At 40.2% G+C, this 12,904-nt stretch overlaps 1 protein-coding gene across 1 annotated transcript in view; it reads right to left on the bottom strand.

Moving 5' to 3' along the window:
• Positions 1-12,904, bottom strand: part of pde1ca (phosphodiesterase 1C, calmodulin-dependent a) — a 53,364-nt gene that overhangs the window by 19,807 nt on the left and 20,653 nt on the right. The window contains exons 4-13 of the mRNA XM_085172806.1: positions 8,609-8,722; positions 7,446-7,628; positions 6,357-6,423; positions 5,962-6,078; positions 5,541-5,681; positions 4,975-5,075; positions 3,725-3,853; positions 2,809-2,910; positions 2,289-2,409; positions 781-862 (exon numbers count right to left, since the gene is read on the bottom strand). Coding sequence (XP_085028932.1) covers positions 781-862; positions 2,289-2,409; positions 2,809-2,910; positions 3,725-3,853; positions 4,975-5,075; positions 5,541-5,681; positions 5,962-6,078; positions 6,357-6,423; positions 7,446-7,628; positions 8,609-8,722 — 1,157 coding nt within the window. The remainder of the gene's footprint in view (positions 1-780; positions 863-2,288; positions 2,410-2,808; positions 2,911-3,724; positions 3,854-4,974; positions 5,076-5,540; positions 5,682-5,961; positions 6,079-6,356; positions 6,424-7,445; positions 7,629-8,608; positions 8,723-12,904) is intronic.

Raw genomic sequence — 12,904 nt, forward strand, 5'->3', positions numbered from 1 at the left:
CTACTTTTATAGGACTGATATTTTACTTTTCTGCATTATTTTCAGTGAGTTGCTCTTGTTCAGAAACATGTCTGTCAAAAATATTGCTTATCTAACGTACGCGCACTTTGATCAGCCCTTCCTCCTGACTCTACTGTGCTTACGTCTTGATGCAGTAGCAGAGACTGCTAATTAACTACTACCAATCCACAATTGAGAGCCTTCTGGACTACTGCTGCACACTCTGGTTCAACTTTTATACTGTGGAGGATAAGAGGAAGCTGCAGCGGGTGTTAAATTGCTGGCTGTCCAAAAAATGGTGAGAGCTTTATAAATGGTATATTTCAGCTGAACAGCTGAGAAGCTCATTGGAGCCTCTCTTACCTCCAAACTGTGAAACAGTTTCTTCTCCCAGACTCTTGAACACTCACAGACTGGACTGACACACATAAACATAACCTTATACATTTCATTACATTTATACAGTCTTAGACAGTCTTAGACTGTATAAATAACTGTATACTGTATACGGCACTGTATAAATACAATTTAATTGAAAATTGAAACCGAATTGAATATAAACTCTTTTGACTTACTAGTATTTTTGTTTCATGATATTCAGATTCCACATTTATCTGTAGGCACTGCAATTCTTCCATAAATGAACTTGAAAAAATATTATTTTATTCACTTGGCTGTTATTGGTCACTGACTGCTGCTTGACAAAACTTAAAATCCAAAATATATCCAAAATATGCTAATTCTTTAGAAAGAAGCATTAACTGTATTTAAAAACTTTACCTATTTGGGACTGGGCCACCATGGTGGATTTGCGGTCACAAAGAGGGGAGAAAGGTAGACCCAGCTCTGCTTCCCTATCTCCCTGAAAACAAATGACACCGCTATGTTTACAAAGACAGTTGGCCTCAATAATGTACACTGTAATTCAAATTTGGAAGACTTTATTTATCCCCAAGGGGCAATTAAGAGAGACTGACCTTGCCGACCGTACATACAATACACAAACATCACATTGGGGAGGTCAGGCTAGACAGCTGTTACTTTAGCTGGCCGGTCAGCCGCACGAGCAGTGACCCGGAACCGAACAATGGCAAAATACACAACATCAGGAAGGACAAGGAGAAAAAAGAACTCCCTCCAGACTGAGCTCCCACTGGGAGATCAGTTTGAGAACAGAAAAAAAACCTCCTCAGCGCATAGCACATGAAAAACTCTTAATACACCATTGAAACACATGACAAGCAACAGGGAAAGGTAAAAGGTGAGAGACAGCCAGTGTAGACAGCGCATCCGGGCCTGCAGCATATGCGCTGGTCCCCTTTGATCCACCGTCTGCATTGGGAGGGAATAAGCATCGAAGCCGTTTGGAAGGGAAGGGGGGGATGAGTGTATATCTGAGGTTATTATGCGTACAACTAACCAATGCAATTTCCCTGAAACACTGTTTTTAATTCTATTGAATTAGAAAAGTAATGAAGTGACTTAAAAACCTTTATAAAATAAAAGTTCTTTTATTTTATGCCTTTTATTAGACACTATGAACTGAGACGGAATGCAAGCCTCCTCTGAAAACCTCATCGACTGAAATGGGAAACAGACTCCACCACAATAGGAGACTAAACAAAATGTTTGTACCTGGCAAGAAAAGTTTCTATTTTGTTATGTCAAAGCATAATTTTTTCACCCTATGTGTAGTTGGCTGTTGAAGAGTAATGTTATCTGCATGGTCAACTACTGTGGTCAAATAATTAAGTTGCAATAACATTACTCATAGCTTTCTGAAATACCGTATTCAGCTGTAATACAGCTTGCACATGTGAAGTGTTTAAGTTTAATTAAAGAACTGCAGTAGATTAATATTCCTATTTTTGCAGTCAGTCCTAAACATTGATTGTTTTCCTGTCTGTGACTGTAGTGTAATTGCAGATGCAGATTACAGCAAAACAAAGCTCAAGGTTTTTTTTATTTGTTTGTTTCTTTTTTGGCAGCATATGAAAACTTCTAGGGTCCTTACTTCAGTAGATGGGCAAGGTGTAAATAAGTCTGCACATACTTCTGTTCCATTTTTGACTTGATGATTGAGTGGTTATTTCATGTCACAGAAATTTTGTTTGAGCATGTGTGTGTACAAGTATATCCAGCTATCTGTGTATATGTATATATTGGTTTGTTTGTTTTATGTGTCCAATAAAAGGTTATCATCATTATAGTATGGCTCCCACTTCCTTTACACAATAAAGTGTCAATGGAGGGACTAGGAGGTAGGTGCTAATTTTTCAGGTGACTACCTGTCTGAAGAACTCCTCAAGCAGGGATGTTGTCCAGCGATGATGGAGGTCCCAGCATTTGGCAGGGTGGCTGATGTCAGCAGTGTGCAGCAGCAATGATAAAGCCTTTGGTTTGTCAATCCTGTGAATAAAGAGTAGTTAGTCACTGGTGGGTGTAAACAAACAGCAGCTGTTCAGCTCCCAAAGAAAAGTACATTAAAATTGGGTAAGTATGAGTGTACTTTTCGAGTGCAATAAAACTTCCAAGAGTAAGATCTAGAGAGAAACCATGATTGCTAAATCAGTTTCATCTTTTCCAAGGGAAAAAAGAATTATTGAAAGTAAAGCTAAAGATTGGCCGTTGGCTTTTGGATATAGAGACTCTGTAAATAAGATCAAAATTTTCCTGATTTTCAGCAAACATCCATCAAATATGATAGCTACACATTAATGTTGCTGACAGTATTTAAAAAAATATCTTTATCCCAGTCTTTCATACATTACTGCTGATTATAATAAGAGTTTGGAAGCCATTACTCACGCCTCAGACTGCTGCAGGAAGCTTTTCATGGCTTTGATCTGCTGAAAGTGGCAGGACATGTCAGTGGCCAATACCATATCCACTACTAAGGCTCGCAGTTCTCTGAAAAAATAAATATAGAAAGTAAAATATTCCAAAAATAGAAATGATAGCAATCTGAAAGGATTAGGATTCATTAACTGAATCTGAAATCTGTCATTTAACAGAATTTTTCATAAATGATACAGTATTTTCCTGTTATTTTTAAATATGTGAAATATCAACACGATTATTTAAAAAAAACTGTCAAAGTCTGTAAATTAACATGAGTAATGAAAAATAAAATAAAAAACTGTACCTGTAAATAAACATGTTTTACATTTTTAAATAAACTTTTTACACAGAAAAAGAGTGCAAAAATACAGTTGCAAGTTTAACATAATTTCATATATATTTACCTTGTTTATTTAAAAGATAAAACTGTTGAATTCTAATTTTGTGAAAACTTATGGAACCTGAACTGGAAATATAAACTAGGAATAGGAAACGCTGGGAAACATGAGAAAAGTAAACTCTTAGGAGGTAACAGGAGGTAACTGATCCTTGAAATACAAGGACCAGGACTAAGATGCATGAGCTTGACTTAGAGTTAGACAATGAGACATGACTGACTGGCACAGGAGGCATTGACATAATAGATAAAAGAGATTAGGATAGACTGGAGACAAAAGGGTACTAACACAATCAAACAAGAATCAAGAACAAGAAATATAGATAACAAAAGCACTATGAAGTACAAAATTAAGACCAAATAATCCAAGCACTGAAGAAAAGTTTCTTAAATTGAAAAGTCCACAACAGAAACTCAAAAACTGGGACAGGACCATGACAGATGTGGAGCAGCTACACAAACTGAGAATATTTGAATACTGTTTACCTCCACTCTTCCTTTGAAAGATTAGAGAGAATATTCATTTCCTCATTATCATGTAGAAGGCGATAGACAGCGCTGACGTGATGGTTCTCCAAAACAGCTCGGTCATTGTAAAATAGTGCCGTGTCTGACCTGCAAATGACACAGAACATTAGTCATCACAGAATTTTTTTTCTTGTTTGGTTATATAGATCGATCGATCGATATAGATCGATAGATCGATATAGATCGATAGATCGATATAGATCGATAGATCGATCGATAGATAGATAGATAGATATAGATAGATAGATAGATAGATATAGATATAGATAGATAGATATAGATATAGATAGATAGATATAGATATAGATAGATAGATATAGATAAAGATAAATAGATATAGATAGATAGATATAGATATAGATAGATAGATATAGATAGATATCTATCTATATCTATCTATCGATCGATCCCGGGAACAACATCGGAGATCTCTGTCCAGAAGAGCAAGGTCCTAGGAACGATACTGCGCAGGTCCCTCAAGCTCCCAATGACCCGAGCTTGAAGGAATGACCGCCCACAGGGGCAAGCGGGGAATTTTTTTTTTTTTTTTTTTTTATAAAAACAATATTATGATTATCAGATTATCATATGTGATGGAAATTCCTTTTTAATTTATGTATTGATAACGTGTTCTGACAATAGCATATATACCTGAAACTATAGGTATGTGCTTTGGTAAATGGCCTGTATTTGTATAGTGCTTTACTAGTCCCCAAGGACCCCAAAGCGCTTTACACATTCAGTCATCCACCCATTCACACACTGGTGGTGGCAAGCTACATTGTAGCTACAGCCACCCTGGGGCGCACTGACAGAGGCGAGGCTGCCGGACACTGGCGCCACCGGGCCCTCTAACCATCAGCAGTAGGCAACGGGTGAAGTGTCTTGCCCAAGGACACAACAACCGAGACTGTCCAAGCCGGGGCTCGAACTGGCAACCTTCCGATTACAAGACGAACTGCCAACTCTTGAGCCACGATCGCCCACTTTATTCCACATGGTTAAGTATTGTAGAGTAGGTTAGATATAGACAGGGACACCCAGGCAACATTAGACAATAGACAGCTAGAGAGACCCCTCTCTGGTCCTTCAGGACGAGGGGGGCTCCCTGGAAGGGCGTTTTACAAGTAAAATTATTTACGACTTTTAAATAACACTAGATCCCCTCAGAAACTGCAATAATTTGAATGTTGCTCAGTAGGAATTACCTGGTCTGAATATGGAAGTTATTAGTAGTCCCTGTATGCTCATAGTCATGGATGGCAGCTGCAAAAATAATGGCAAAGATCTCCAGCTCAGTTAGCCAGTGCTGAAAGAAAGTGAGATGATGCATTTTGTATGTAGTAACAAACAAACAAGCAATAAATATGTATATAATATTGCTTTGCACAATTGTTAATATAAAAAAAATTCAATAGCCACTTAAATCTAAGGCTTCAGGAGTTCTATGTTTAGAATTGCTTTAAAAGTATACTGGTCTTTCTTGAACTGCAAGATTAATGGACTCCCCAAAGACAAACCTAAAGAATGATCAAAATCTGTACAAAAAAGACCGACTATTGGATTGCAGCAGTGTTTCCCCTTTAATGTTTTATCAGGATGTGGGGTAGTTTTAAGGTTTTAAATGTTGTGGCTTGCTAGCAGGTCATAACAGTAAAGAAAAAAAAGAGTCCATTACTTCAAGATATGAAAAAGTCTCTCTTTGAGAACTCGAAAGAAGCAAAGCAGTTTTCCTGGTTACATTTTAAATCACCATTAACCAAGCAAGACTTACCATTATTCCACTCTTAATGAGCAGGTAATGGACCGTTTGTGTGACATCAGCAGCATGTATCAAGTTGTGGTAGGGGTTTTTGTGTTTGCTGTATCCCATTTCCAGTGACTCCACAAATGATGTGAGTGCAGAGGTAGGAATCTGATATTGAGACAATGCAGGAGAGAAGCATGATGACTGCAAAATTAAGTCGTATATGATTACATCACTTTAAAAGATAACGCCACATAAAAAACAAAACAAAAAGTCATTTATAGTATGTATGGGAATTTTTTTTTCACAAGGTTATTAAAGTATTGCACTTCTTAAACAAAAATGCAGACCTTGTTGTTTTAGAATTAGAAATTCCCTTTAAAACTTAAAATAATATGAGAGTCAATCATTTAAATGATACATGGAAGCTGTCTTTATTTGAGTTTACCTTGAAACGATTAATCAGGTTATATCTGTTGAGCAGTTCAAAGAAGACAATTTTCAGAGCATGGTTTCCGCTGGCATCATTCAGTGCAAACACATCAAACGACCACATATCTACATGCTACAGACACATAGAAACCAGTTTTATTATCATTTGAATAACATAAACAAGTGTGTCCTTGTGTACCTTGTCTTACCTAAGTCATACACAAAATGGCAGTTTTGTTCCTGCATATTAGTAAGGTAGATAGAAAATTTTTTCCCTGGCCTTAATCTGTTAACTCTATTGTATAACTTGCTCATGACATTTTAATACTGAGATTAAAACTGAATGCAGAATCACATACATGTCACTGATTTTATTTTTAAAGAAATCACCAAGTACATGTGCATTTATACCTTAAGCATAGTGATGACATCTAGGGAATAACTGAGACCAGTCATGTTGGAGGTTCGTCTGAACATCCTGTAACCCACAGACAAAAGTACACAGCAACACAAGCACACACCAAATGAACTAATGCACTATGCCCAGTATAGTAACTCATTTATTAATTTGAATATGTTACATTTATTTTGGAGAAGGAATAATCAAAGGCAATTTTTTTTTAAAAAAAAAATCCATCCCCAAAACAGAAGATCCCCAGAGTTTTGAAGCAGTACTACAATATTAGGCCAAATAATAAAGAAAGATTAACTTTTGTTTATTCTAAATTGTTATTCAGTCTAAGGGGCAAAATAAATATTCTATTAAAACCTTGTCAACCTCAACTTTTTTTACCATTTCATTTTCTATATTGATAAAGTAATGTTTATATTTCTGGCATTACTTCTATAATCTGCGTAATTTATTTTGAGAATAATATGTGTTGTACTGAGTGGTTCGGATTGGCTCCCAAGCCATTTTAATATAATATCTGTTGACCTGAGTTGCGGCCATAATATGCTATTCAAAGGTAAAAGGGTAATTCAAAGCTATTACTAGATACTAAATAGATTTTCTCTGATCACTCCAGTATCCCAAGAGCTCAGAGACAAGTTGTTAGGTTAACTGCTGATTCTTAATTAACTTTTGGGATGTAAGATAGCTGAAGAACATCAAGATAGATTTAAGATTAATTCTAATTGGTGGATGTGACTGGTAGTGCAACAAGTGTTCATCAAGTCTAGAGAAATGATATATATGCCAGTCCATTTCTATTGTTTGTGTCTTATCCATGGAAACAAAATGATGCATCTCAGGGCCTTATCCAAATTGTTCACTGTATGTTAATCAAAACCATTACAAGAAAAAAGTACCATTTGGTACCACTTCTCAACATATGTTTTAGTTACAGAAATGTGTGTTGTTGTTTTTTTTTCAAATAAATAGACAAGAAAATAGAAAAACAAATGTACACACTTTTTATTGCTACCTAGGCTTCTGTTCTGTTACTATGCTGACTTGTTAAACTGACTTGTATTTTTTATAGCTGTCTTAAGCCAAACCTCTCCACAAAGATCCCAGCCTGTACTGCACGGACGATGCTGCGGAAGTGTGGTTTGTCTTCACTGTGGTGCAGCAAAAGGGTTCTCTGCCGTGTAAAAGTGGAGGCCAACCAGTCACGAACCTCCAGTGGTACAGAGTCTGACTGGATATCACTCAGCTCATCATCTTGGTGCCCCAGTTGTCTGCAAGACCATTCACAAAAACACTGAATGTACATTTTCATCTTCTAAAATAATTAATCTATCATCCTCATCTTAAATGAACCAAGCCAAGCCAAGTTTAATTAAAACAGCACTTTAAAATGGCAAGTTGTGACCAAAGAGCTTCACATTAAGGACAAAATAAAATAAAATAAAATAAAATAATTTGTAGAGAAACCTGTGAGTGACAATGCTCAGGACTCTTTATGAGTACGCTGTGGCCAGTGCCATCCTCTATGCTGGTAAAAGAGACACCTTTGAAATTTCAGGGTCAGGTCAGGGGTTCAACTCCCAACCAGAGCATCTTTATCCAGAAAAGTTCCCTAGGCTAGACCCCCCCCTTGGATACAAGATAGACAGCCACAAGGAGCAGTACTGTCATACCTGCGGCCATGAAAACTGGTCAAAATGGGAGACGCCCCCTAGGCTATCAAGAATGACCAAGCTAAGATCCTGTGGGACTTAAAGATACAGACGGACAAGCTGGTGATGGCTAACCACCCGGAAATAATAGTGGTGGACAACCAGAGGAAGACGGCTGTAGCGATAGATGTAGCCATACCAAATGACAGACACATCAGAAAGAAGGAACATGAGAAGCTGGAAAAGTACCAAGGGCTCAGAGAAGAACTCAAGAGGATGTGGAGGGTGAAGGTAACAGTGGTCCCTGTGGTAATTTGAGCATTTGGTGCACTGACCCTAAAGCTAGGTGACTGACTCCAGCAAATCCCAGGAACAAAATCCTAAATCTTTGTCCAGAAGAGCACACTCCAAGGAACAGCAAAGATACTGCGCAGGACCCTCAAGCTCCCAGGTCTCATAATATGTTTGGCATTGAGCAACGTATAAAAAAGCTTTATTGCATTGTGAGTATTACATTGTCTTATTGAAATACTGACTATTTTATTTTTCCACCACTGATTAAAGTCTATACATGGGGAAATTAGCTAAAAGCTCCTTACCTGTTTTCCTCAGAACAGAGAGATTCAAGGAGACAGGCGGCAAACTCCAGGTTTTTCTTCAGTTCGACCACAGATGCTTCTCCCTTCTCCAGCTGTTTAACAAGACATCGTAACCTAGAACAAATAGCCCATATCTCAGTATCACTTCAAAACTGTTAACACACCATGTGCTTGAGATCTTAACTCTCCCAGAGAACAAATCACTTATTGCCAAAACCAAATGGGAGAAAGGTCTGGAGTAGGGATGCAACGATACCAATTTTTTCAAACCGATACGATACCGATACTTGGATCTGAGTACTTGCCGATACTGAGTACAAAAACCGATACTTCTACCACACAAATACAATTAATTGGAAGACAGATTTTATTATATTCCCTGCCGATAAAAAATAAAATCTTAATAAAAATGACCACAAAAAAATTTCAAGTGAAAAATAAGCACTTCTGTTAAATTACTGCAGAGTCTCCACATTGTAATTTTACAAAATATCACTGAACTATTGGCACTGTCTCGAGCTTTCAGAATAATAAATAAACACTTCTGTTTGGAATAAAATAAATACAAATTAGGTTTGAGAATAAAATAAACTTAAATTGTTGCAGTGTCCATATTGTAAACAAACAAACAAAATAACGAAAGTATTTGGCATTGACGAACAAACTCCTCATCAGTCCACTGTGCCGTTAAACCGAGGACTGACATCGCACACACACTGCTTGTCTTTACCTCTTCAGTTTTGGCACCATTATCTCCCTGATGTATGGGCGGTTGGGAATTTCATATCGCAGCTCGAGTATGCTGAGAAGACTGTGCAATCCTATGTTTTCCACGACCGGCATTGGCTGGTCATCCAGAGCGATAAAATGAGTCAGAGCCTCTGTTATTTAAACTGCCTGTGGATTTTCTCTTGACATTTTTCATCGCTTTTCCAAAACCTGAGTTAAAGTTGGCTGTTCCGGTCCACACTGCTGACATTTTGCTTAGCTACAGCAGCCTCCAGTTTCTCTTTTTTATCTGGAGCCGCCAGTCTCACTCGCCTAACCCTGTGCCTGTTTAGCACGGGATGTCCCCCTAGTGGCCAGTCTAAAAAATTACAACAGAAATGACAAGCCACCCTCTGATTAATGAAATAAGTTAGTATCGGTTCATGGTATCGGTTAACTTTTACGAGTATGAGTACACACACATTTTACAGTATCGGCCCCGATACCCGATACCAGTATCGTATCGGTGCATCCCTAGTCTGGAGTATTCCTTTGAAGATAGTGCTGGGTTAACCTTCTTCCAAACCTCCCAAAAATGATGTGGGCTTTATAGATAATCGAGAAATTTTGAGAAAACCTTGGTCTTGTTAGGATAAGTGGCATCCATTTCAGTTTGAATGGAGTAGCTCTCATCTGCAGAAATCTGGCCAAATTTATAAATAATCTCTGGTTCTCTTCCACAGTATGTCTTTTGTATTGTCTCCCTCCCCTTACTCCCATTTGGTTGCAGCAAAGGGCTGCCCCTCCCTGAACCTGGTTCAGCTGAAGGTGTTAAAAGGGAGTTTTCCCCTCCCATTGTCACCAAAGTGGTTGCTCAAAAGGGGGTCATCTGATGTGTTTTTTCTGTATTACTGTAGTAGCGCCTTTGATTTTTTCCATGTTCAGAAGAACCCTATGAAAAGACCATCGAGGGAACAGTTCACCCTGCCCGGGACAGGGTTACCAGGGCCCCGCCCTGGAGCCAGGCCCGGGGAGGGTGCCCGAGGGCGAGTATCTGGTGGCCGGGCCTTAGTCCACGGGGCCCGGCCGGGCACAGCCCAAAAAGGGACATGGGCCCATCTTCCTGTAGGTCCACCACCCACAGGAGGCACCGTAGGGGTCGGGTACAATGTGAGTCGGGCGGCGGCCAGGAGCAGAGGCCCTGGCGGACTGATCCCCGGCTACCAAGACGGGCAATTGGGACATGGAATGTCACCTCTCTGGTGGGGAAGGAGCCTGAGCTAGTGCATGAGGTTGAGAGGTACCGGCTAGATATAGTTGGGCTCACCTCAACGCATGGCCTGGGCTCTGGAACCAGTCTCCTGGAGAGGGGCTGGACTCTGTCTCAGTCTGGAGTTGCTCCTGGTGAAAAGCGTCAGGCTGGGGTGGGTATCTTGGTATCCCCTCGGCTTGCTGCTGGTATGTTGGGTTTCTCCCAGTGGACGAGAGGGTTTGTTCCCTTCGACTTCAGATCAGCGAACAGGTCCCGACTGTCGTCTGTGCTTATGCGCCGAGCGGCGGTTCAGAGTGCCCAGCCTTCTTGGAGTCCCTGAGTGGGGCTGTGGAGGGTGCCCCTCCTGGGGACTCTGTTGTCCTACTGGCAGACTTCAATGCTCACGTGGGCAACAACAGTGAGACCTGGAAGGGCGTGATTGGGAGGAACAGCCTCCCTGATCTGAACCCGAGGGGTGTTTTGTTATTGGACTTCTGTGCAAACCACAGTTTGGCCATAGCGAACACCATGTTCGAACATAAGAGTGTCCATAAGTACACATGGCACCAGGACACTCTAGGCCACAGGTCAATGATCGATTTTGTAATCGTATCAGCAGACCTAAGGCCATATGTTTTGGACACTAGGGTAAAGAGAGGGGCTGAGCTGTCAACTGATCACCACCTGGTGGTGAGTTGGATCAGGTGGCGAGGGAGGACGCTGGACAGACCTGGCACACCCAAATGTATAGTGAGGGTGTGCTGGGAACGTCTAGCAGAGGCCCCTGTCTCATCTCTGCTTTTCGCAGATGATGTGGTCCTGTTGGCTTCATTAAGTGATGGCCTCCAGCTCGCGTTGGAACAGTTCGCAGCCGAGTGTGAAGCGGTGGGAATGAGCAGCATCTCCAAATCTGAGGTCCCGGTCCTCAGCCGGAAACGGTGTTGGTCAAGTTACTTGAAAAAAGTAATCAGTAACTAATTACTGATTACTTCCCCCAAAAAGTAATCCAGTTACTTTACTGATTACTTATTTTCAAAAGTAATTACTTAGTTACTTTTTAAAAACACAATTTGAAACCTGAATAGGTGATAAAGTGATAGATCTTTCAGCCCAATTCTACTTTTTCTACAATCCATCATACAAAATGTAATCAAATGGAAAAGTCCCTTTTTAAAACTTGTTTTATTAGTTTTAATCTTTTAACTTTATGCATTAAGCAAAAATTAAATTATATGCAACATTCTCTGACTGGAAGAAATTTGTTTAATATTTGAACCTATTTTCTGCACATTCCAGCACATAAATTATTTTTTTTGTGTGTTTACACTCAGTCTTTCAAATAGATGCAAGTAAAACACAGCAGAAAATAAATAAAATCAAAGACTAGCGGTCCTTTTGCTCTATTTTCACCTGTAAAGCAGGGGTAGGGTAGGTGGAGGTTTACCCTGGTGCAGGTGTGCCGCAGCGGTCAGTGGAAGAATCCGCGAGTTTCTCTTTTAGTTTCCCATTATGTCGTAGTGCACTTGGTGCTTGCTTGGAAGTTTAGGGGGGTTTTTTTGCTGTAAAAAGAAGTTTTCTTCCCATGCACAACGGACACTAATGTTTTTGTCACTTTTTATGGAATCAAACTCAAAGTAAGGTCAGTACTTCCACGCTTTAAACGCTGCACGCTCATACTCTCTCCCGCGCTCGATATATTATCCATTGTTGATCTGCACACAGCTGTTGTCACGAACGTCACACTCGCTTACGTCACTGTCATGAGACATTCTCGCAAAAAAAAAAAATCACGGTTTTAGTAACCCACTAACGCAGCGTTCCTACGGGAAAGTAACGGTAATCTAATTACCGTTTTTGCAATAGTAATCCCTTACTTTACTCGTTACTTGAAAAAAGTAATCGGATTACAGTAACGCGTTACTGCCCATCTCTGGCCGGAAAAGGGGTGGAGTGCCCACTCCGGGTCAGTGACAAGACCCTGTCCGAAGTGGGTCTTGTTCATGAGCCAGTTGAGGTGGTTTATGCATCTGACAAGGATGCCTCCTGGGCGCCTCCTGGGTGAGGTTTTCCATGCATCTCCCACCGGTAGGAGGCCCCGGGGCAGACCCAGGACATGCTGGAGAGATTATATCTCTCGGCTGTCTTGGGAACGCCTTGGTATTCACCCAGATAAGCTGGAGGAGGTGGCTGGGGAGAGGGAGGTCTGGGCTGCTCTGCTTGGGCTGCTGCCCCCGCGACTCGGCCCCTGATAAGCGGAAGAAAATGAATGGATGGATGGATGAATGGATGAAATGTCCAAAGCAGTTGCTTTGGATAATTGTACTGAGGCTTCAAAC

The sequence above is a fragment of the Neolamprologus multifasciatus genome, chromosome 9, assembly GCF_963576455.1.
Source record: "Neolamprologus multifasciatus chromosome 9, fNeoMul1.2, whole genome shotgun sequence".
Classification (NCBI taxonomy): Eukaryota; Metazoa; Chordata; class Actinopteri; order Cichliformes; family Cichlidae; genus Neolamprologus; species Neolamprologus multifasciatus.